The sequence below is a fragment of the Salmo trutta genome, chromosome 2 (assembly GCF_901001165.1).
Source record: "Salmo trutta chromosome 2, fSalTru1.1, whole genome shotgun sequence".
NCBI classification, from domain to species: Eukaryota; Metazoa; Chordata; class Actinopteri; order Salmoniformes; family Salmonidae; genus Salmo; species Salmo trutta.
Window position 1 is genome coordinate 23,169,980 of NC_042958.1, and position 26,618 is coordinate 23,196,597.

At 42.5% G+C, this 26,618-nt stretch overlaps 1 protein-coding gene across 5 annotated transcripts in view; it reads right to left on the reverse strand.

The window, feature by feature from the left end:
* Positions 1-26,618, reverse strand: part of cnbd1 (cyclic nucleotide binding domain containing 1) — a 55,742-nt gene that overhangs the window by 16,068 nt on the left and 13,056 nt on the right. For 3 of the 5 annotated variants that reach the window (XM_029698917.1, XM_029698925.1, XM_029698934.1), the window contains exons 5-8: positions 7,624-7,769; positions 3,617-3,714; positions 1,486-1,623; positions 1,125-1,257 (exon numbers count right to left, since the gene is read on the reverse strand). In XM_029698917.1, the coding sequence (XP_029554777.1) occupies positions 1,125-1,257; positions 1,486-1,623; positions 3,617-3,714; positions 7,624-7,769 (515 nt within the window). Of the gene's footprint in view, positions 1-1,124; positions 1,258-1,485; positions 1,624-3,616; positions 3,715-7,623; positions 7,770-16,186; positions 16,239-26,618 lie in introns of those variants that run through there. The other 2 variants (XM_029698943.1, XM_029698952.1) reach the window with 2 other exon arrangements.

Genomic DNA, 26,618 nt, shown 5'->3' on the forward strand with positions numbered 1-26,618 from the left:
CTCGAAACTTCATATGTGACATCTATGGACAAAGGTCTCTCAATGCAAATTTTTCCAGACTACTACCTTAAACAATATGGCCGCTATTGACAAATAAATATTCAAGCAGGCGTGCTCTAGCACATTAATAAATAGAAATTAGTCAAGGATATTCGTATTGTAACAAAATGTGGCAAACATGTTGCAAACACTATCATCACTCAACATGTGCAAGAATATTAATATTGACCACCCGGTGGCGCTATAACGGGCACATGTTTATATCTCTTGATCTGTTTGACTCAGAGTGATGAAATTGGTAAATGATGCGTCTGCCATAGTGATCCGGCATTTACAAAATTACATTGACTGGCCCAAGAGGGCGCTACAGTAATCAACTGTTGGTACGTTAGTCGTACACAATATCTCAGACACCACTGGCCCATTTTTTACGAAACTTGGGTGAATGATACGTCTTGTCATAGAGAGCCGCCATTTACACAAATTACACTGATTGGCCGAAGGGGGGCGCTGTATCATTCGTGGGGGACGACATGTTTACTGTCGCTTGTTTGTGTCTTTTTGCTTGGCAGACGGCACAAACTAGGGCGGGGAAGTTAATGCATAAGCCGTTCTTGTCGCTTTGATAATGTATTGAAGTTGTTAAGATCTAGTGGTATACTATAGTAACCTCTGTTTCATATGCAACCATCTGCGTCTAGGTCTAAGTCTGTCTTGTTTTCAATGAAGCATACAGCGTCTATACCTAATTACTGACAAATAAAGATGTAATAAAAAAAAAAGCCACACATTACAAAGACTTATTTCATACATGATGTATCTTATTTTCCCAGATAAAAAACAACAAAGGGATTTAATTTAACTCATACAGAGATGAATGTGTGGAAAAGAGAACATATATTATTAATTACAAGAACACAAAGCCTAACTCCCATGCACTATGGAATTACCATGTACTACCATGACTGGAATTAGGTAGTAGTTCAGTATTACCATGATCGGCTGACTGTGAGGCGAGTATTAGCGTGATTGGCTCACTGAGGGTATTACTGTACCATGATTGGGTGACAGAGATGGGTTTACCGTGATTGGCTGACTGAGGGGAGGTTATTACTGAACTGTACCGTGATTGGCTGGTAAGTTCTTCATCTGGATGAGGTTGGCCAGCCTATCGATGGAGAGCTTGGGCCACTGCAGGTAGAAGTGACAACCCTGGATCAGAGATTCCTTCAGAGCATAGTTCTGGGCCAAGATCTCCTACAACAAGACATACAGCACAATACAGATTCAAGACAGTGGGCAAGTACACATGTCTTAGTGTACAAATAAAGTTGAAAACATTGAGGGCATGTCTAAAGACATTGAAACATGTGGAAGTATAAGTGACTTGTATTTGTGGTTGATTAATACAGTCACATATGCAGCTATGCATATAAATCAGGTACGTAGCATATTAATTTTGGATAGTAAATGTAGCTCCTTCACCTTCTTCAGCTTACTGTAGCCTGAGTGGGAGATTTTCAGGATCTCGCAGGGTTCCTGTGTTAATGTACACTGGATGGTGATGCCTGTCTCAGTACCTGCAGGAGGTTCAAACGATCCAAAGCTGCCACCCACACCTATCTGAAACACGCAATCAATCACTCAATCAACCAACAAATCAATCAACTAACCAAAACTGTGAAAAGACCTTAAAGCTTAACCCTTGTGTTGTCTTAAGGGTAAAAAAAATACCCGCCACTATGTTTAACAGCAGAGAAAACACCTTAAATTATATTTTTTCAACTTGAAATTTGATGAGTGACCCAACATTAGAAAAAGTTAAACATCGCCTTTGTTCATATTTCCATGAAAGCTGTACACCACCAGGGTACAAAGATTGTCTTAGGGTCATTATTGACCCGGGAGTTATAAAATAATTTACACACCATAAAAACCACAAAGAAAGACACACACACACACACACACACACACACACACACACACACACACACACACACACACACACACACACACACACACACACACACACACACACACACACACACACACACACACACACACACACACACACACACACACAGAGAGAGATTGAACTCAGCCAGCAGCTCCTGAAGAGGAAGATCACCATGGTTGGCACAGTTAGAAAGAACAAGCCTGTGCTCCCCCCTACACTCCTCGCAAAGTTTGCCTTCACCCCCACCACCACTCTAGTTTCTTACCTCCCAAATAGGAACAAGAATGTGGTCCTCCTGCGCACACTGCACATAACGTCTGAGATCAGTGATCGTGAGGACAGGAAGCCAGCCATCTTCCTGGACTACAACCACAACAAAGGAGGCGTGGACAACCTGGACAAGGTGATTGGAACTTACAGCTGCAGGAGGATGACTGCCGGCCGCTGGCCCCTGGTCATCTTCCATAACATCATTGATGTGTCCTCATACAATGCCTTCGTGATATGGAACAAGATCAACCCTACCTGGATGCCTGATAAGCAGAACAAGAGGAGGGTGTTCCTGGAGCAGCTGGAAAAGGCACTTGTAACCCCACACATTCAAAGGGAGCGCCTCCCCCACACTGCAGCCTCTGCAGCGCTTGTGAAAGCTGTTCAGGGGGCTGAATCTTGTCCTGATCCACCTGAGGCTACAGCTGGGGCAGGCAAGAGGAGGAGATGCCAATTCTACCCCCCAAAGAAGGACTGTAAAACAAATACTATGTGCTGCACATGTGAGAAATACATCTGCAAAGTTCATGCACACACACTTGCATACTGTCCTACATGTGCTAATTAGAGTTGATTGATTTATGTTCGTTTTTGTTTTGTATCTATTATCTTATTTTATTCTTATTTATTGTTGTTGTTTATACACCTTCTGGGTGGGGGCAATGGTTAAAAAAATGGGAGAATACTAGTATTTGTAGTTGAATTCCTCATTGTACAGTATATAAGAATATATCACTATGTACCAAAAATAATTCATTTTATTTCCCTTCAATAAAATGCATTCAAAACTACTTTCTGCACATTTCTGCTACTTTCTTTGGCTATACAAGTGCTATCTCTTGCTAAAAATGTATGTTTACACCAATGTAGTACCTTTAGCAATAATAATAATAAATAATAAAACAATTATGACAGGTGTGTTGTAATAAGCATGAGTGGTGTCCACTGATTAAATGCAGTCTTTCTGCATTGTGAAGAGGGAAAACCCAGATATTCACAAAGTTTGTGATGAATGACAGGTTGTTTCTTCATGCAAAATAGATTTGGGGTTTAAAATTAAATGAAGCTGCTTTATTTTAGGGGTTTAGTGAAGGCGGGTCATTGTTTACCCTTAGGACAAGGGGAGTATACAGAATGTTAAGACTACACAAGGGTTAAAGAATCCTTAATGGTGAAACAGCCACATTCGATTGCAATATTACAACAGAGAAGTTACTGCAAACGACGAACACCGTTCTTTCCGCTTTTACCATGCTGCACAATGCTCCTCAGCTCGGCAACAATAACAATGGTGGTGGGGCGGCCAGTGTCGCCGTTTCACCCTACTGCAGATACCATCTTTAACACTCCAGAGTAACATCTTGGCAATGCCATGGTGTGGTTGCTTACCACTGAGCCCTTTGGATCGACAGCCTCCTTGGATGTTTCTTGAGTGTACGGAGTTACTGAACCTTTCAGGATGAGGTAGAATCCATTGTGTCCAAATACTGCAGGACGAAAGGGATGTTAGTGTTAAAGTGAAATAAAAACTAAAAAAAGTAAAGAAATGCCTCTGTCCATCACATAGAGGAACATCACAGAATCTGCCTGCATCCCAAATGGCACCCTATTCTCTATATAGTGCACTACTTTAGACCAGTACACTACAGTAGACAGAAACAACTCTCTCAGGGCAAAACAATTATCCAAAATGCGCCGGTCTCGTCTTTTCAGAACGTTTCAAATAGCTTATCACATCACACGTCTCAGACATTAAACCTTGCCATCATATTTTATATTTGAGATTCTTCTAAGTAGCCACCCTTTGCCTTGTTGACAGCTTTGCAAACTCTTGGCATTCTCTCAACCAGCTTCATGAGGTAGTCACCTGGAATGCATTTCAATTAACCAGTGTGCCTTGTTAAAAGTTAATTTGTGGAATTTCTTTCCTTCTTAATGCGTTTGAGCCAATCAGTTGTGATGTGACAAAGTAGGGGTGGTATACAGAAGATAACCCTATTTGGTAAAATACCAAGTCCATATTTGAGCAAGAACAGCTCAAATAAGCCTAGAGAAACTACAGTCCATCATTACTTTAAGACATGAAGGTCAGTCAATCCGGAAAATGTCAAGAACTTTGAAAGTTTCTTCAAGTGCAGTCGCAAAAACCATCAAGCGCTATGATGAAACTGGCTCTCATGAGGACCGCCACAGGAAAGGAAGACCCAGAGTTACCTCCGCTGCAGAGGATAAGTTCATTAGAGTTACCAGACTCAGAAATTGCAGTCCAAATAAATAATTGCTTCACAGAGTTCAAGTAACAGACTCATCTCAACATCAACTGTTCATAGGAGACTGTGCGAATCAGGCCTTCATGGTCAAATTTCTGCAAAGAAATCACTACTAAAGGACACCAATAAGAAGATCATTTATTTAGAATTCAAGGCACACTTAACCAGCATGGCTTCCACAGCATTCTGCAGTGATAAACCATCCCATCTGGTTTGACCTTAAAAATAAAGAAAAACCCTGGAATGAGTAGGTGTGTCCAAACTTTTGACTGGTAATGAATGAATGAATGAATGAATGAATATATATATACATATATATATATATATATATATATATATACATATATACACTGTGTGTGCATAAGGAGAGATCAATTTATTTAAAGTATTCATTTCCCTCTCTAGAATATAGAGTACTTCTCTCCCCTCATCAAAATCTACAAAAATATCAGCCTCCCGACTCAAGCTCCTGGGAAAGGTAACAGAAAAGTAATATCCAGCCACCAAATCAAACATAACAGGAGAGGGGATTGAGTCTAAGCATTCCGTTGATAGTGCTGCCTGCCTCTATGGATGACAGTCATTTCAGAAGCCAAACCAGCTCGCAGAGTTTCATATACAAGCAGCTTCTATATTTCCCTGCGGTGCTCTGCTGCATATCTCACCACCGCTTGTAGATGTTCTATCTCAGAGAGTAGCTAGAGGGGTTTCAATCTGCCCAAATCGGTGCACGCACACACAGTGTACACGCACACACGAGGAATGAATGATGAAAAGAAACGGACACAGATAAAACTGCTCTTGTGAAACCAGTCAGGCCTCACAGAAGGGAGGCAAAAAGACTCCATTTCAGTACTGTATGTTCACAGTCAGATGCACTGTGGGCAGGGGTGTGAAGGGAGCGATGTACTTCTTGGGGTGAAGGGGTGTGTTTTGGGGTGAGGCTGAAGGGTGTTTGTATGCATGTGTGCGCATGCACATTATGCATAATGTATAACCGTGTGTGTGTATCAACTTAGGCATGCGTGATGAGAGTTTGTTGTTTGTCTATCCCCACCAGCCTCCGCCAGTGAAATGTGATAGATAGAACAGCCTAGAAGCACGTGTGATGTACTCAGATTACTGTTGAATAGCATGAATAATAGATGGTGAAATTGGGATGATTGAGGTCTACAGCGCTGGAATAGTGCTGTCTCAATCAATAACATCAGCGCCTGCACAGCCCCCCAGTACTTCTTAAGACAAACAGTAGCTATAACACCGACTGTGAGCTCTCTGACAGACAGCATCTCCTGTTAAAGACCATGGGAATGGACAAGAATGAATACCTGAGAACAAAATCAAGGCCTTATAAAAACCTGTATGAGTATTTCTCTCTGTGTTTGTGTGAGAAAACGCTCTAAATAAGGCTGTGTTTTTATGCATTTAGGTGTCAACGCAGTATTCAGGAAAATGCAGGGAGTTTTCCAAAGACAAAATGATATACTGCTCAAAAAAATAAAGGGAACACTTAAACAACACATCCTAGATCTGAATGAAAGAAATAATCTTATTAAATACTTTTTTCTTTACATACTTGAATGTGCTGACAACAAAATCACACAAAAATAATCCAATTTATCAACCCATGGAGGTCTGGATTTGGAGTCACACTCAAAATTAAAGTGGAAAACCACACTACAGGCTGATCCAACTTTGATGTAATGTCCTTAAAACAAGTCAAAATGAGGCTCAGTAGTGTGTGTGGCCTCCACGTGCCTGTATGACCTCCCTACAACGCCTGGGCATGCTCCTGATGAGGTGGTGGATGGTCTCCTGAGGGATCTCCTCCCAGACCTGGACTAAAGCATCGCCAACTCTTGGACAGTCTGTGGTGCAACGTGGCGTTGGTGGATGGAGCGAGACATGATGTCCCAGATGTGCTCAATTGGATTCAGGTCTGGGGAACGGGCGGGCCAGTCCATAGCATCAATGCCTTCCTCTTGCAGGAACTGCTGACACACTCCAGCCACATGAGGTCTAGCATTGTCTTGCATTAGGAGGAACCCAGGGCCAACCGCACCAGCATATGGTCTCACAAGGGGTCTGAGGATCTCATCTCGGTACCTAATGGCAGTCAGTCTACCTCTGGCGAGCACATGGAGGGCTGTGCGGCCCCCCAAAGAAATGCCTGCTCACACCCTGACTGACCCACCGTCAAACCGGTCATGCTGGAGGATGTTGCAGGCAGCAGAACGTTCTCCACGGCGTCTCCAGACTCTGTCACGTCTGTCACATGCTCAGTGTGAACCTGCTTTCATCTGTGAAGAGCACAGGGCGCCAGTGGCGAATTTGCCAATCTTGGTGTTCTCTGGCAAATGCCAAACGTCCTGCACGGTGTTGGGCTGTAAGCACAACCCCCACCTGTGGACGTCGGGCCCTCATACCACCCTCATGGAGTCTGTTTCTGACCGTTTTTGCAGACACATGCACATTTGTGGCCTGCTGGAGGTCATTTTGCAGGGCTCTGGCAGTGCTCCTCCTGCTACTCCTTGCACAAAGGCAGAGGTAGCGGTCCTGCTGCTGGGTTGTTGCCCTCCTACGACCTCCTCCACGTCTCCTGATGTACTGGCCTGTCTCCTGGTAGCGCCTCCATGCTCTGGACACTACGCTGACAGACACAGCAAACCTTCTTGCCACAGCTCGCATTGATGTGAAATCCTGGATGAGCTGCACTACCTGAGCCACTTGTGTGGGTTGTAGACTCCGTCTCATGCTACCACTAGAGTGAAAGCACCGCCAGCATTCAAAAGTGACCAAAACATCAGCCAGGAAGCATAGGAACTGAGAAGTGGTCTGTGGTCCCCACCTGCAGAACCACTCCTTTATTGGGGGTGTCTTCCTAATTGCCTATAATTTTCACCTGTTGTCTATTCCATTTGCACAACAGCATGTGAAATGTATTGTCAATCAGTGTTGCTTCCTAAGTGGACAGTTTGATTTCACAGAAGTGTGATTGACTTGGAGTTACATTGTGTTGTTTAAGTGTTCCCTTTATTTTTTTGAGCAGTGTATATTGCCAATGCTATGCTAGAGCATGTTTAAGTTTACAATGCAAGAAGAATATGGTGTGTGTGGGGGACTCACTGATCTGTGCCCTATCCCAGGTCTCTATGATGGCGATGGTGCTGATCTGCTGTAACTCATGTCTGGAGAGCTGGGCTGTCAGACACGGGAACACCTTCAGCATCTTATGGATAGAATGGTGCTCTAACTGGGACCGCTCTATAGGGCTAACACACACACACACAGAAAGAGAGAGAGAGAGAGAGAGAGAGAGAGAGAGAGAGAAAACACAACATCTTTCAATACTCCTAAAAAATGGCCACACACAGTGTATTTTTGCGTGTGCATGGGAGCACGGACATGCACATTAATTGACGATGATCGCTGGGTATTTCTCTACTAATTTGGAGACATGATGATGACCGGGCAATTAGGATGCAGACGTGTCAGTACGTCTGAGCCCAGAAAATGTTAGAACTATCAATCAAACGACCCCTTAAAACTGCCTGGTGTATGTGTGAGTGTGTGTACGTGTGTGTGTGTATACAGTGGCTTGCGAAAGTATTCACCCCCCTTGGCATTTTTCCTATTTTGTTGCCTTACAACCAAGAATTAAAATAGATTTTTGGGGGGGGTTGTATCATTTGATTTACACAACATGCCTACCACTTTTTTATTTATTTATTTCACCTTTATTTAACCAGGTAGGCCAGTTGAGAACAAGTTCTCATTTACAACTGCGACCTGGCCAAGATAAAGCAATGCAGTGCGACAAAAAGAACAACACAGAGTTACACAAACAAACGTACAGTCAATAACACAAAATAAAAATCTATGTACAGTGTGTGCACATGTAGAAGAGTAGGGAGGTAGGCAATAAATAGGCTATAGAGGCAAAATAATTACAATTTAGCATTAATACTGGAGTGATAGATGTGCAGATGATGATGTGCAAGTAGAGATACTGGGGTGCAAAAGAGCAAGAGGGTAAGTAATAATATGGGGATGAGGTAGTTGGGTGTTCTATTTACAGATTGGCTGTGTTCAGGTACAGTGATCGGTAAAGATACTCTGACAGCTGATGCTTAAAGTTAGAGAGGGAGATATAAGACTCCAGCTTCAGAGATTTTTGCAATTCGTTCCAGTCACTGGCAGCAGAGAACTGGAAGGAAAGGCGGCCAAAGAAAAGTGTTGGCTTTGGGGATGACCAGGGAAATATACCTGCTGGAGCGCGTGCTATGGGTGGGTGTTGCTATGGTGACCAGTGAGCTGAGCTAAAGCAGGGCTTTACAAGGCAAAGACTTATAGATGACCTGGAGCCAGCAGGTTTGGCGATGGAAATGTAGTGAGGGCCAGCCAATGAGAGCATACAGGTCGCAGTGCTGGGTAGAATATGGGGCTTTGGTGACAAAAAGGATGGCACTGTGATAGACTACATCCAGTTTGCTGAGTAGAGTGTTGGGGGCTATTCTGTAAATGACATCGCCGAAGTCAAGGATCGGTAGGATAGTCAGTTTTACAAGGAATTGTTTGGCAGCAATAGTGAAGGAGGCGTTGTTATCGAAATAGGAAGCCGATTCTAGATTTAATTTTGGTTTGGAGATGCTTAATGTGAGTCTGGAAGGAGAGTTTACAGTCTAACCAGACACCTAGGTATTTGTAGTTGTCCACATATTCTAGGTCAGATCGTCCAGAATAGTGATGCTAGTCGAGCGGGAGGGTACGGGTAGCAATCGGTTGAAGACCATGCACTTAGTTTTACTAGCATTTAAAAGCAGTTGGAGGCCACGGAAGGAGTGTTGTATGGCATTGATGCTTGTCTGGAGGTTTGTTAGCACAGTGTCCAAAGAAGGGCCAGATGTATACAGAATGGTGAAATCTGCGTGGAGGTGGATCAGAGAATCACCAACAGCAAGAGCGACATCATTGATACATTCAGAGAAAAGAGTCGGCCCGAGAATTGAACCCTGTGGCACCCTCATAGAGACTGCCAGAGGTCCGGACAACAGGCCCTCCGATCTGACACACTGAACTCTATCTGAGAAGTAGTTGGTGAACCAGGCGAGGCAGTCATTTGAGAAGCCAAGGCTATTGAGTCTGCCGATAAGAATGCAGTGATTGACAGAGTCAAAAGCCTTGGCCAGGTCGATGAAGACGGCTGCACAGTACTGTCTTTTATCGATGGCGGTTATGATATCATTTAGGACCTTGAGCGTGGCTGAGGTGCACCCATGACAAGCTTGGAAACCAAATTGCATAGTGGAGAAGGTACGGTGGGATTCAAAATGGTGGGTGATCTGTTTATTAACTTGGCTTTCAAAGACTTTAGAAAGGCAGGGCAGGATGGATATAGGTCTATAACAGTTTGGGTCTAGAGTGTCTCCCCCTTTGAAAAGGGGGATGGCCGTGGCAGCTTTCCAATCTTTGTGGATCTCAGACGATACGAAAGAGAGGTTGAATAGGCTAGTAATAGGGGTTGCAACATTTTTGGCGGATAATTTTAGAAAGAGAGGGTCCAGATTGTCTAGCCCAGCTGATTTGTCGGGATCCAGATTTTGGAGATCTTTCAGAACATCAGCTGTCTGGATTTGGGTGAAGGAGAAGCGGGGGGGGGGGGGGGGGGGGGGGGGTGCTGAGATGTTGGCCGGGGTAGGGGTAGCCAGGTGGAAAGCATGGCCAGCCGTAGAAAAACGCTTATTGAAAAGATCGATTATCGTAGATTTATCGGTGGTGACAGTGTTTTCTATCCTCAGTGCAGTGGGCAGCTGGGAGGAGGTGCTCTTATTCTGCATAGGCTTTACAGTGTCTTTTACGGGTTTTTTTTAAATTATTTTTTTAAATAAGTACTTTTTTTCTAGTAGAAAGAAGAGGAAGGGAAGCGCTACTAAGGTACACAATAGTCAATTTTGGTACACAGAAGGTGCTCATTGGTAAAAGGGGTGAATTGGTCATCAAAAAGAAAGGAGGACCAAGGCACTCTTCATATAATTAATTACAATTCCTTTATTTGTATGGCATGTTCAATAGAAACAAAGTTTTAGGGCTATTAGGGCTAATTGGAAAAGCTGTTCAAAGGAGGACATTGTATTATTTCTTTGTACTCCCTGACGAAGGCCATGCAGCCGAAACGCGTCGGATTTTTGACACTTTGTGTCTATTGAACATGCCATACAAATAAAGGCATTTTAATTAATTATATGAAGACTGCCTTTGTCCTCCTTTCTTTTTGAAGTAATTTTTTTTATTTCACTTCACCAATTTGGACTATTTTGTGTATGTCCATTATATGACGTCCAAATAAAAATACATTTAAATTACAAGTTGTAATTCAACAAAATAGGAAAAACGCCAAATAGGATGAATACTTTTTCAAGGTAGCCTAGTGGTTAGAGTGTTGGGCCTGTAACCGAAAGGTTGCTGGATCGAATTCCTGAGCTGACAAGATAAAAATCTGTCGTTCTGCCCCCAAACAAGGCAGCTAACCCATTATTCCCCTGGTAGGCCAACATTGTAAATAAGAATTTGTTCTTAACTGACTTGCCTAGTTAAATACAGGTTAAATAAAAATGTTTTTTTTTTTAAATGTTTAAATATTGTGGTCAGAGAGAGACGGCATGAGGGTGCATAGGAGAGCAGCTGGTAAAAAGACAAAAGAAACTGTTCCCTCATCTCAGATTCAAGTCAATCACAACTGAGACGGACCGCTTTGAGAGAGGAGACCGGGAAGGAAGCGACTTCACCCTCACTCTCCAGAATGCAATGTTAAGATGGGTGCTATTGTGGTGTCTCCCTACCATGGTTCACATATACTTTGCTTTGAGTCAGACTGTCTGAACTATGGAGAAACACACAACCTATTGAACGGCCAATGCACAAAAGTATCAATACGGTGAGAGACAGTTGTGTGATTGAAGATCGCACACATTCAGACAGAGACTTCTGACACCAGTCACTCATCTCTAGCCATACCTGAACTATAACAATGTGAGATTCTTATTATTATCAGTTAAGTTCTTAAAACACTCATCTTCACGACAGTTATAGAACACGTCTAAGATCTGAATTAGGTCCCTTTAGAGCTTAAAAAAGACAAACGTGACAAGCCAGCCAGTCACCTGCTTGCATATAAAACGGGACTAGACAATCATTTGCGCCATATCTGTCCTAACGGTCCGGGGTCATCTCCTTATCCATCCATTAAAAAGGGGCAATCTGCGATTGACACACGACATTGATTCTTGAAGAATATAACTTTTATACATGCTTCATGAGCTTACGTCAACTGTCGTTCTCTATCAGAACCCAAAATATAAGCTTGTTTTATTCTAATGTTTGCAAACAATATACATCTAAACGAACACTGTATATAGCCTCAAAACATAGTTAAAACTATCATTTTAAAATCATGGATGGCAAGTCCTTGTATCCATAGCCGTCTATGCATTTGAGAGTGGTTACAATTTTCCAGCCCCGTTCCTCAGCTTTTTACCAAAACAGAGGCGGGTGATGGCTTTGTTACTGTTTGAAGCTGCAGATTGCTGCTTTAAGCTTTCAAACTGTATAGAAATTGTTCTAAATTTGTCACTGGGAATTCATTGTTCTTGTCCTTTTAAAATGCCTTTTAAATATGATTTTAAACATGATACTGCGACAACTTTTCCCTATACGGGAGTAATAAAGTCAGTGGTGTAACCCACCCAGCATCCCGAGGGAGTATCCTCTTTGATAGTAACGCGTGACTTATGCTGAGCTCTGGTTAATATCGCAGCAGGCTATTTCAAGGTTCAGCAGCGACGAGCTAATAATTCTAAACACATCACATCTAAATCAATGCATATGCACACACTGTACAGCGTACACTCAGTATACACTAAGCCCATGGGAAATATCAAGGGACTATGGGCATCTGTATTCCATTTCCTTACCATATAATGATTGCTATAGCAGCTGTGCAGGGGAAAAATCTAAATTAACATGGGCGGGGTAGGGGTACTATCTATTCTGTAATCGGGAGAAAGGAGAGAGACTTGCAAGCAAATTACGCTTTGCATGTCGAAGCGGTGCAGCGCTACATTCAACCTCATTGACTGTCTTTACAACAGGCCTATAGACGGGGTGACCTAGTGTCTGTGTAGGTGGAAGTGGTTCAGTGATCTACACTTGTGTGATGACTAGCCTTGTCTGAGACTTGAAAACTACTGGCATACAGATGTGGTCAAATATATTGGCACCCTTGTAAGATTCACTTTTTCTTCTAAAATAAGTTGAAATTGAAACCACTGAAATAGAGAAATGTCAAAGTCAAACAATGGCCTTGACTAAATTATTAAAAATAATTTTGTTGTTGGCAATGATTCGCATTTACTGTGCAATTTCACCTCTGGTAAGTTGCAGGTGCCTACAGGGTAAAAATAGCCATTCAACCAGTTATGAAAAGAAAAAACAGAACGTTCTGCTCCATTGCAAGAGTGCCAATATATTTGACCACATCTGTAAAAATGTTACCCTCTCTTCCACATCAGCCATTGAGAGTACATATAGCACCCCTCCACCCTGCCTTCTCACTTCCTGGTACCCTTCCCGTGCCCCCAACATGACCTTTGACCCAGAGTTATGCACTTCCTGCTTGCTTGACGCTGCATCATCAGACACATCTGAAGTTGGACGTTGGAATGCTTTGGTGTCTGAAATGTGTATACCACTGCCTTCCTTCCACACAATTATCCAGATAAGTCCTATTAGAGCATCCCACAGCATCTGATTACATATCTTAATTGTTAGCTTGTAGTGATGTCCTTGGAAATCCTAGGGCTACATTTACTACATGTTTACAGTATAGACATTACATCAGTCATTTTTTCCTTTCAACTTAATCCCTTCTAAAAAAAAATAAAACATCAGTCCCTTAAATTGCAATGGTCCTCAGTCATATTCAGGAAAAATCGATTAATTAAACAGTTAACTTGATTTACAACGTAGTAGCTTATAAGATACATGTATAATCAAAAGGTTGAACTATGAGGATCACTTTGGTAATGTAAACATTTTTACACCACCAATTCCAAGACTTCCAGTTGACATTTCCATACGCTGGCATTAATCATAAATTCCCCAATGATAATAGTAATTGCTATCGCTAATCCCTTTCCATAAGTTTCTAATTAACTGGATGAAGGTTTATCATTGGAAGGACAGGGAAAGACTCATTTGTGTGAATAAGTCATTTCTGCAAACGTGAAAAATTTGTAGCCTCTAACACACAAACACAAGGTTCTTTCTCCCCATGTATTTTTCCCGCTCTCTCTCACAAACACACAGTGAGGAACTGAGCAGACAGAAAGTGGTGGTTGTGTAAACAGAGTGGCAGATTAATTTGCGGGGCGCGGGGCTGGGGCTGAGGCTGTGTGTGTGTGTGTGTGTGTGTGCGCGCACGCCGAAGGGGGCTGCTGGCTACGCTGTACTAACCGTGATGCTTAGAGGAGCTGAGAGAAGAGATCCTGTAGAGGACACACCAGAGGGTTTGTGGCTCAGAGAACAGCATGAGGGATTGAGAAGGAGAGAGATGCTCAGCTCAGTTTAGCTCAGGCCTGGAGGGATGCTGACACAGTCCATCCGCCTGCTCCACTCCTGACTCGCATTCTCTTTTTTCAATCTATCTAGCATTTGAGTCAAGCATTGGATCAAGCCGAATCTAAAGCACACATTGTTGTTCAAATAAAACAACAATGTTACTGCCGTGTTGGTAGTTACATGGACTCTTAACAATGTGATGAAACTTTGCTCCTTGCTGAAACAAATGCAGCAGCAGCACACAGAAATAGAATGAATAGAACAGGTTTGGAACCTCTAACCCTGGCAATTTTACTGGTAAACTCATGGGTACACTCGCAATGGCTGCCTGATATTGTGATGCAATAATTTCCATGATGATGTAGAATTTTCATTCAAATGATGTTAACTGATGTGGCTCATTCAGTGGAATGTATTTCTTGTAATGTCAGTTGAGTTGAATCAACAAATCACAGCACATTTTTTAGCTCATATTTTACTTCCTACTTTGCTATGGGTACACTCGCAATGACCGCCAGTCCACCCATTATGCCATCATTGACTTGAATGGGAATGACCGTTCTATTCATTATATTTCTATTGCAGCACATGCAATCAGGAGTGGAAAAGAGGAGAAAATTTGTGTAAAAAAAACAAACAAAAAATGCCATTCGAACGGTTATTACGGTGACCGCAGTCATTTCGCTGCCAATTACTGTCATCCAAAATTTCATGACCGTCACAGCCCTACTAAGCAGCACATTTCTAATTTTCTCACGCTTTATACTAAATGAAAATTAAAAAACACAAATCGTCTACAACAGAGGTACTCAACTACATTGAGAATGTACGGTCACACAAATTTCCTAAGTGGCAAAGGTCCGGATGGATATTGTAATTTTTCGGTGTAGTAACAAACCCCAACCTCGCAACCCATGCGCCCCCAAACTGTTCAAACCCCTCTTGTTGGAGGGCAGAAATGTTTGCAGATTTCCTGCAATTCTACCAAAAAATGTGTTCCCTTATGTGTGTTCAAAACATACCTAAGTGACTCACCAAAATCAAATGAGGGACCCCTGGTGGTCGAGTCCCTGGGCACATAAATGTAGACATATTAACTACAAGAATTAGATATGTAAATTAGACTAACCAGCTATATGGCTAACATGGGCTAGTAATTGATTAACTGGACATGTCTGACAGGTTATAAATAGCTCGAGGGTCTGTCAGTGAATGACATAAGAGGAAAACTGCCCATGCACTTCCAAATGTTGAAATTCCACCTTGTGCATTCTGCTACTACAATCATCAACTGCAGCAAGTTGAAAGCCCAACAGAGCATTCAACTTGCTGTCCGACAGTTGAGTATGGCTGGTCTACAAGGTCTTATCAGGACAAACGTTATTACCAAAGTTCAGGAAGCTCAGGAGAGAAGACACCCTGGCCTGCACTCTCCTTGGCTTACAGGCTTTTAAAGTGTCATCACCATCGAGAGCCTTTAGACAAGACGAAAGTCCTATCAGATCGGTTTCAACACTGGACCCTTGCTTTTAGGAGAGGAGAGGCAGCGAAGGCTTTTTTTCTTCTCACAAATAACTGTAATCAGCCTTATCTACAGCCTCCTACAGCCTGCTCCGGCCGCTCCATCACCATCTTATCGCCCCACCAAATACCTTCCTTTCCTCTCACCTATCACCAAAGGACACTGGGGGAAAATTGCCCCTAAAGCAGACCCAGCCAGTGACATAAATCACAGGGAGAGAAGAGCTTGATAAGAGCTATCTGTCTGGAAGTTAGAGCCACAAGGCACTTTTCTTCAGATGGCCGGCCGGGGCAAAAAAATAAAAAAAAGCTGGCTAGGCTAGCCAACTTAATTCAAATTCAAAGTCCACTTTGAAGATAACAGGGGGGGGGGGCCTTCGAGGTAATCAATTTAATCAGGAAGACTCAAATTACAGCTCCGATGGCCTCCGTCTCTGTTTCTTTTCTTCTTTTAATCTTTTCAACTGCACTTTTTCCAAAAATGGGAAAGAAAATTATAGGGGGGGAATTGGATACCCTTGTCTTTGACTGAGCACTCACACAATACACTTACCATAGGAGAGGGGACGTAGAAAGGCAATGTCTTGGGGACCACAGTGATAAGATTTGTGTTATACAGCAGTTTAGACCTTTATCAGAGATGGCTGATGCCTGCGGCCTGTGCAGAGCAAGGAAGCCAATCAATCTTTGGGTGGAGGGGAGAAGACAAGCGAGCCTTGAACCTTTCTGCCACTGTGTAATTCATTCTGAGGGGAAAACAAAGAGCCTTTGTGAACACATATAGATCACATATACTGTATTAATGTTCACACACATATGTAGCAGATGGGGATCTGTCCAACTCACTCCTCAGCCTGAAGTGTCGCCCCTTGCACAATTATCCTTTACAATGGTGTCGTGACCCGGATCTGCACTTGCGCTCAACTCAACCGCTGGGGTCGCTGTGGAGTGAGTTTGGGGTGTGAATGTAGCAGACGGGGATCTCTGAAACTCACTCCTCAGTGAGTGTCGCCCCTTACACAATTATAAATTGCTTTTTCCAATGGCCTGATGTGTTGGAAAACTTAATGAAGGCAGTCACGTGTGTTTGCAAGGCAAAGGTCCCGAGTCTCTGTATGAGCTGAATCAGGGGGAAGCGATACTCGCTAAGCAAGCAGCGTGACATCCTTTACACATAGTAGGGGTGTAACGGTACATGCATTCGTACCGGGGACCACTATTTGGTCCACACTGTGAACTCGAATGACTACAGAAATAAATAAAAAATGAAAACTATAGGCTGGGTGAGGAATTGGACATCCTTGTCGAGTAAATTTGAGGTGAAAGGCTATTCAGGCGATTTTCCGTTAAAACAACTAGAGCCAGGAACTAGTTCTGTACGATGGCGAGTGGTGGGGTCGATAAACCAGGACAATTCTCCATCGTTTAAATCTTCAGTTTGGCTACATTTTGTCTTCCCCATAGATTACAATGGCAATGGACAGAGAGAGCATGTCGCCACTGCTCAACGAGAATACCCTACGTACCCGACATCGACCCAGTATTCCTACCACCGGAGCAAGACCGAAAGGCAAAAAAACAACAACAACTTCGTCTCCCCTCTGCATTCAAGCAACCCTTCACAGTTGATTCTGACCGGGCCAAAGAAATTACAAGAGCGTAATCGCTCCTCTTTCACCAAAGCTGCCAAACTAACCCTGATTCAGAGGACCATCCTACCCATGCTAGATTACGGAGACGTAATCAAAGATCTTACTTTTTGGAGAAATGTCCTCTGGTCTGATAGAACTGTTTGGCCACAATGCCCATCGTTATATTTGGAGGAAAAAGGGTGACGCTTGCAAGCCGAAGAACACCATCCCAACCGTGAAGCACAGGGGTGGCAGCAACATGTTGTGGGGGTGCTTTGCTGCAGGAGGGACTGGTGCACTTCACAAAATAGATGGCATCATGAGGGAGGAAAATTATGTGGATATATTGAAGCAACAGCTCAAGACATCAGTCAGGAAGTTAAAACTTGCTCGCAAATGGGTCTTCCAAATGGACAATGACCCCAAACACACTTCCAAAGTTGTGGCAAAATGGCTTAAGGACAACAAAGTCAAGGTATTGGAGTGGCCATCACAAAGCCCTGACCTCAGTCCTTTAGAAAACTTGTGGGCAGAACTGAAAAAGCGTGTGCGAGAAAGGAGGACTCAGTTACACCAGCTGACTCAGTTACACCAGCTCTGTCAGGAGGAATGGGACAAAATTCACCCAACTTATTGTGCGAAGCTTGTGGAAGGCTACCCAAAACGTTTGACCCAAGTTAAACAATTTAAAGGCAATGCTACCAAATACTAATTGAGTGTATGTAAACTTCTGACCCACTGGGAATGTGATAAAATAAATAAAAGCTGAAATAAATCACTCTACTATTATTATGACATTTCACATTCTTAAAATAAAGTGGTGATCCTAACTGACCTAAGACATGGAATTTTTACTAGGATTAAATGTCAGGAATTGTGAAAAACTGAGTTTAAATGTATTTGGCTAAGGTGTATGTAAACTTCCGACTTCAATTGTACATATTGATATCAGGCGCATATTGCACTTTATTTTAGTGTTGAGTAATCGTGTTTTCATTTGTTATAGAAAATACAAAGTGTTAGGATTCCTGATTGTGCTCTCATCAGGTATTATAGGACTCATGATCATATATGGAATTAGGAACACCAACGCTTTGTATTTTCTTAACAAACATTAACTACAGTAACTGTCGGAATTTAACTTTCCTGCTGTACCAAAACTGAACTATGACCCCAAAACTGCAAAACCGTGGGTTTGGTGAACTGTTACAGCCCTAACACATAGACTCTAAAATGAGCCAGACACAGAAATTAAATCGTCATAGTCACAAGTGAACCACTTTCATCAAGGTAATATCATATCATTAAGAAATGTTCTGTATTGCATCAGCCACTGATAGTCCTGCTAAAGCTCAACAGTATGGCTGGAACCACAGACACCAGCTAGCTAGGCCTTGGCAGGGTAGCCGTGGCAGTGGAGATAGAGGTTAATTGTCCACCATCACCCAGTTTGGAGAGCATCCCGCCAGCCAGCCAAGTGATCTAACACTGGACATGATTAAATACCCTGTCTCCTGTTATTGTTTACATTCCAGGGGGAAAGAAAGAGGGGGGCAGGGCATTCAGAAGAGGAAGAAGTCGTCCTTTTTTGTGGGTTTCCCCCCAAACCCAACCCAACAGCAGCTGTCAGAGAGAGAGAGAGATGGAACTGACTGGAGGCCAGGGCAGACAGCTGGATCTGAGGTCATGTGCCTCTGTGTTCCAGAAAGAGTCTTGACAACGACAAAAAAAAAAAACACAGATTAGAAAACTATTATAACTCAGTTTAAATCAGATTCCCAGGCCAATGTGTGTGTCATCAAATCTGGGGGATGGTTTTCTGGACTGCAGTCAGCTGGGAGAGAGGGAGTAGAAATAAAACTGGGCACCTTGCAACAACGAATGCAGAAATAGAGATATTTTGCAATAAGTGACAGACCGAAAAGGACAGATTGTATATTCTCCAAAAATATTGCTTAACCCCCCTCTACTAAAAACGCCAATCAGATACGTGTCCTGCTGATATGAGTGGACTGCAATAACACAGCTTCAACAAAGCACTAGAGCGTTCCATGGCAGAGCCCAGTAGGTATGGCAAGAGTGGCTGTTGCTCAGTCTTGTTTACATTTCAGCAATATCCATAACTGATCTTAATCTTGATCATACAGTAACATTACGGCATCGACACTCTCACAGACGAGACGCAACATCAGAGTTCTTCTGTTTAGCTTGGGGACAGGAGGGACTGAGACCTCTAGCTGTTTGTGTTATCTGCTGACTGGGGTAAAAACCTCTAAAAGTCTAAGAATTTGGGGGGTTGAGGGTTCTACTAAGCTGACATATGAAATTGTTTAAAGATGGTCATACAATGGATCATTTAGCTATTTCATTTAGAATTTTAGGACCGCTGTAGTTATAAAAAGTACACTTTATAAACAAAAGTAGGTGGACACCCTTTCAAATTTGTGGATTCGGCTATTTCAGTTACACCCGTTGCTGACAGATGTATAAATCACTGGAGTGATGAATCATGCTTCACCATCTGGCAGTCCGACAGACGGATCTAGGTTTGGCGGATGCCAGGAGAATGCTACCTGCCCCAATGCATAGTGCCAACTGTAAAGACTGATGGAGGAGGAATAATGGTCTGGGACAGTTTTTCATGATTCGGGCTAGGCCCCTTAGTTCCAGTGAAGGGAAATCTTAACGCTACAGCACACAATCACATTCCAGATGATTCTGTGCTTCCAACATTGTGGCAACAGTTTGGGGAAGGCCCTTTCCTGTTTCGGTATGACAATGCCCCCGTACACAAAGCGAGGTTCGTACAGAAATGGTTTGTCAAGATAGGTGTGGAAGAACTTGACTGGCCTGCACACAGGCCTGACCTCAACCGCATCAAACACCTTTGAGATGAATTGGAACGCCGACTGCGAGCCAGGCCTAATCGCCCAACATCATTGCCCGACCTCACTAATGCTCTTGTGGCTGAATGGAAGCAAGTCCCCCCAGCAATGTTCCAACATCTAGTGGAAAGCCTTCCCAGAAGATTGGATGGTGTTATATAGTATAGTAGCAAAGGGGGACCAACTCCATATTAATGCCCATGATTTTGGAATGAGATGTTTTGACGAGCAGGTGTCCACATACTTTTGTTGTAGTGTATTTGATAAAATAATGAACTTGGCCTTTACTAATATAGCCCATAGAAACACATTGAATAATACATTAATAAATGGTAAAACAGTCAAAACATAAATCATAAGGAATAAGGTTTTGAAGTGTCTGTCCTAAATCTAGGAGATATACGAAAGCTCATATTAGTTTGTAGCCCAAACGGTTCGGACGCTACAGACAGAAGTTGGCACATCGGTGGTACCAACTTCAGACAAGTCCTGTAGCTCAGCCGCCTTCCACCGCAGATGCGGAAGGCCGACATAAGCGGATGCTGTGGATTGAGACGCAGCCCATGCAAAAAACAGATATCTCTAGCTTAAACTGACTGATTCTGATGGGGATTTCTTTATTATGTTACATTGATTGGCGCACGGGTGCATCAATAGACTTAAGGATTATTTATTAAATGGAAACTCAGAGAGACAGGTCCAACAATCCATCTCAACGTGGCCAGCCATCCCAGACCTGTCTGTCTCCAGTTTGACTTCTCCCCCTACTTTTTTCCACAACCTAATGTACTCCCTTCTCTTCTCACATAGTTGGATGGTGTAGTGACTAGTCTCTCCATAGACAGACAGCTGGTGAAGAGTTCCCGCACTTGCAATCTGAAATGACGCTCTACCTCCTTTGACCTTCCACTGTGTCAGGAAAATACATTTACCATAGGGTGACTCACTCTCACACACCAGACAGACCAGACAGGAAGGTTCCCGTTTCTCTCCAACAACTCCCCTCGCCTGTGTTGATGTTTCCACAACAAGATGGACGCCTGCTTGATATTTATGTTCCTAAGTCTTTTTTTGTGGCCGGCGGATTGTCAGACAGATTGGGTGGAAAAAAAGAGCAGAGAGTAATCTACAGGGACAGGGTATTTCAAGTCTTTTCCTACACTGTAGTTATGGATGGGAGATGGTTTTATCACCAGTGGTGGTGGGAGTGTGGTCCAGGCACCTGTCTAATACCAGAGAGTGATGCACAGGGCCAGTAGAAGTAATCACTTAATAATTCATGCGGAGGCAAGCATAGTGTTGGCTTGGCACCACACATGCAGGCACAAATGCACACCACCCCGAGTACACCCCTATACACAATAATATAATATATGCCATTTATATGCCACCTTTATCGTGTATACATTTTACATATGGGTGGTCCCGGGAATCGAACTCACTAACCTGGTGTTCCAAGCGCCATGCTCTACCAACTGAGCTATAAATGACCACTTCTCACTCTGTTACTCTAAACACATGTGGTGAATCCTTATGACTACTGCATACAACAGCCTGGTCATCCATAACACCACACATGGCAAACTACTGTTCTGTAGCCATGCTAGATCTCACATAGAGTGAAACATCGACATGGGGTCTGCTGCATGAGATGACGCATCGTTAGACTGCTGGCGTCAAACCTTCCCACTACATCCAATCCATCTGCTCAGTATTTGCAATGTAAATGACACTTATGCATCCCAAATGGCACACCATTGCCTATATAGTGCACTACTTTTGACCAGAGCCATAGTCAAAACACGTGCAATAAATAAGGAAAAGGGTAGTATTTGGTACACACACACTGACTGTACTGTATAAAGCATGTTGCAGTCGTCAGCTTTGATTAATTTTGCGTACAAACCACATTAGGATCTGGATGTTAAACAGACATAATGGTTAAGCCATTTACTCATGAGGCATAGGCATCATGCGGTCCCACCCATAAACACAAGCCTGCTGCCTTCAGTTCTTGGGCCACATTCAATCTTTTAAATATTCTTTGCAACGATATTCTCAATATATACAGTGCATTCGGAAAGTATTCAGACCCCTTGACTTTTTCACATTTTGTTACATTACAGCCTTATTCTAAAATGTATTAGAATAATACCCCATAATGACAAAGCAAAAACAGGGTTTTAGACATTTTTGCAAATGTATTCAAGATATATAACTGAAATATCACATATACATAGTCTGGGCTCTGGCTAGGCCACTCAAGGACATTCAGATACTTGTCCCGAAGCCACTCCTGCTTTATCTTGGCTGTGTGCTTAGGGTCATTGTCCGGATGGAATCGTTCTGGAGCAGGTTTTCATCAAGGATCTCTCTGTACTTTGCTCCGTTCATCTTTCCCTCGATCCTGACTAATCTCCCAGTGCCTGCCGCTGAAAAACATTCCCACAGCATGATGCTGCCACCACCATGCTGCTGCCACCACCATGCTTCACCATAGGGATCGTGCCAGGTTTACTCCAGGCGTGATGCTTGGCATTCAGGCCAAAAAGTGAAATCTTGGTTTCATCAGGCCTGATTGGTGGAGTGCTGCAAAGATGGTTGTCCTTCTGGAAGGTATTCCCATCTCAACAGAGGAACTCTGGAGCTCTGTCAGAGTGACCATCAGGTTCTTGGTCACCTCCCTGACCAAGGCCCTTCTCCCCCGATTACTCAGTTTGGCCGGGCGGCCAGCTCTAGGAAGTCTTGGTGGTTCCAAACTTCTTCCCTTTAAGAATGATGGAGGCCACTGTGTTCTTGGGGACCTTCAATGCTGCATACATTGTTGTTGTACCTTTACCCAGATCTGTGCCTCGACACAATCCTGTCTTGGAGTTCTACGGACAGTTCCTTCGACCTCATGGCTTGGTTTTTGCCATGACATGCACTGTGGGACATTATATAGGCAGGTGTCTGCCTTTCCAAATCAGGTCCAATCAATTGAATTTACCACAGGTGGATTCCAATCAAGTTGTAGAAATATCTCAAGGATGATCAATGGAAACAGGATGCACTTGAGCTCAATTTAAAGTCTCATAGCAAAGGATTGGAAATACTTATGTAGTAAGGCAAAATTTTCTAAAAACCTGTTTTCGCTTTGTCATTATGGTGTATTGTGTGTAGACTGATGAGGATTTTTTTTTGTATTTAACACAAATTTAGAATAAGACTAATGTAACAAAATGTGGAAAAGGGGTCTGAATACACTGTATATATAGTACCAGTCAAGAGTTTGGACACACCTACTCATTCAATGTTTTTTCTTTATTTTTACTATTTTCTACACTGTAGAATAATAGTGAAGACATCTAAACTATGAAATAACACATATAGAATCATGTAGTAACCAAAAAATGTTAAACAAATCAAAACATTTTAAATTTGAGATTCTTCAAAGTAGCCACTCTTTCCCTTGACAAATTTGCAAACTCTCAAACGACAGTCCATCATTAATTTAAGACAAAGGTCAGTCAAGCGGTACAATTTCAAGACCCAGCTTCATGAGGTAGTCACCTGGAATGCTTTTCCAACAGTCTTGAAGGAATTCCCACATATGCTGAGCACTTGTTGGCTGCTTTTCCTTCACACTGCGATCCAACTCATCCCAAATCTTCTCATTGGGTTGAGGCCGGTGGATTGTGGAGGCCAGGTCATCTGATGCAGCACTCCATCACTCTCCTTCTTGGTCAAATAGCCCTTACATAGCCTGGAGGTGTGTTTTGGGTCACTGTCCTGTTGAAAAACAAATGATAGTCCCACTAAGCGCAAACGAGATGGGATTTGATTTGATTAGGATATCTTTTAGTCCTGATTTGGACTAATCTTCCAAAAGTCCTTAAACATTAAAATACAATTTATTATACGATCACATTTTCACATATAACACACTGTTACAAAGAGACATAATACACTGACATATTCACCAGATAAATACTCTAACAGTCTTAAAAGATAGATTGATTCTTCATCGACCATAGTCCAGCACAACTTTCCTATGTATTATATTTAAATGGTTTTAAAGTATTGTTTGAATTTATATATTGAGAGGTTTCTGGTTTGCTCAGATAAATTATTATATTTCTTTATTGCTCCAAATCGAAATGTTCTTCGCCCATTTCTCTTTTTGTCTGGATAACACATAGATGGTGGACAATCTATTCCAAGTATTTACTGAATGTCTGTCTTTTACCAACTGAATACTGTTGTGAAGAGTTTGGCTGTTTTAAATGGTATATATTATGAATAAAATAAGCATGTGTTTTTCAATTATCTTGTCGATTGATGACCAACCAAGAGCATTGAGCATGACTACAACAGAAGAACCATATCTCCACCTTGAAACATTCATTGCTGCTTTTTTTCTGTTCAATCTGCAGCCTCCTAATTTCACTTGCTGATGCATTTCCCCCGACGAACCACAGAACAGGAGTTCACCTGACTCTCAATTAATGCTTGGGTTATTTGCTTAAGAATTTTTTCCGGTAAATATTTAGCTATCCTTTTGATCATGCATGCAGTTGTAATACTTTTTTTTACATAGATGATTTATTTGAGACGGCCATGATAATCAGTTGTCTAGCTGTACTGCCAGTAGTTTGGTTTCTGCCACTTCCTGAATTTGTACTCTCCCCATACTTAATTGCATCCATCGCTGTGTTGGCCTTTTCCAGGTGGAACAGACCAACATAACTTTGTGTTTAAAACAAGTTTGTTCCGACAAACCCACTCCCTGATATTTTCCAAATCTACTTGTAGAGCTTGCTGTAACTGTTGAACCAATTGTCTTGCTGTATAAATTGTAGTATGGAATGGCGTATCGATTGCAGAATGCTGTGGTAGCCATGCTGGTTAAGTGTGCCTTGAATTCTAAATAAATCAGACAGTGTCACCAGCAAAGTACCCCCATATCATCACACCTCCTCCTCCATGCTTCACGGTGGGAACCACATATGCAGAGATCATCCGTTCACCTACTCTGTGTCTCACAAAGACACGGTGGTTGGAATTTGGACTCATCAGACCAAAGGACAGATTTCCACCGGTCTAATGTCCATTGCTCGTGTTTCCTGGCCCAAGCAAGTCTCTTCTTCTTATTGGTGTCCTTTAGTAGTGGTTTCTTTGCAGCAATTTGACCATGAAGGCCTGAGTCACAGTCTCTTTTAAACAGTTGACGTTGAGATGTGTCTGTTACTTGAACTCTGTGAGGTGCAATCAGAGGTGCAGTTTTAATTGCCAATATCTGAGGCCGGTAACTCTAAATGAACTTACCCTCTGTCTTCCTTTCCTGTGGCAATCCTCATGAGAGACAGTTTCATCATAGCGCTTGATGGTCTTTGTGACCGCACAAAGTTCTTGACATTTTCCGGATTGACCTTCATATCTTAAAGTAATGATGGACTGTCGTTTCTCTTTGCATATTTGAGCTGTTTTTGCCGTAATATGGACTTGGTATTTTACCAAATAGTTATCTTCTGTATACCATCCCTACCTTGTCACAAACACAACAGATTGGCTCAAACATATTAAAAAGGAAAGAAATTCCACAAATTAACTTTTAACAAGGCACACCTGTTAAGTGAAATGCATTCAAGGTGATTACATCATGAAGCTGGTTGAGAGAATGCCAAGAGTGTGCAAAGCTGTCATCAAGGCAAAAGGTGACTACTTTTAAGAATCTCAAATATAAAATATGTTTTGATTTGTTTAACACTTTTTTGGTTAATACATGATTCCATATGTGTTATTTCATAGTTTGGATGTCTTCACTATTATACTACAATGTAGATAATAGTAAAAATAAAGAAAAACCCTGGAATGAAAAATTAACAGACCACTGCAATATATATACTGCTCAAAAAAATAAAGGGAACACTTAAACAACACATCCTAGATCTGAATGAAAGAAATAATCTTATTAAATACTTTTTTCTTTACATAGTTGAATGTGCTGACAACAAAATCACACAAAAATAATCAATGGAAATCCAATTCATCAACCCATGGAGGTCTGGATTTGGAGTCACACTCAAAAGTAAAGTGGAAAACCACACTACAGGCTGATCCAACTTTGATGTAATGTCCTTAAAACAAGTCAACATGAGGCTCAGTAGTGTGTGTGGCCTCCACGTGCCTGTATGACCTCCCTACAACGCCTGGGCATGCTCCTGATGAGGTGGCGGATGGTCTCCTGAGGGATCTCCTCCCAGACCTGGACTAAAGCATCCGCCAACTCCTGGACAGTCTGTGGTGCAACGTGGCGTTGGTGGATGGAGCGAGACATGATGTCCCAGATGTGCTCAATTGGATTCAGGTCTGGGGAACGGGCGGGCCAGTCCATAGCATCAATGCCTTCCTCTTGCAGGAACTGCTGACACACTCCAGCCACATGAGGTCTAGCATTGTCTTGCATTAGGAGGAACCCAGGGCCAAC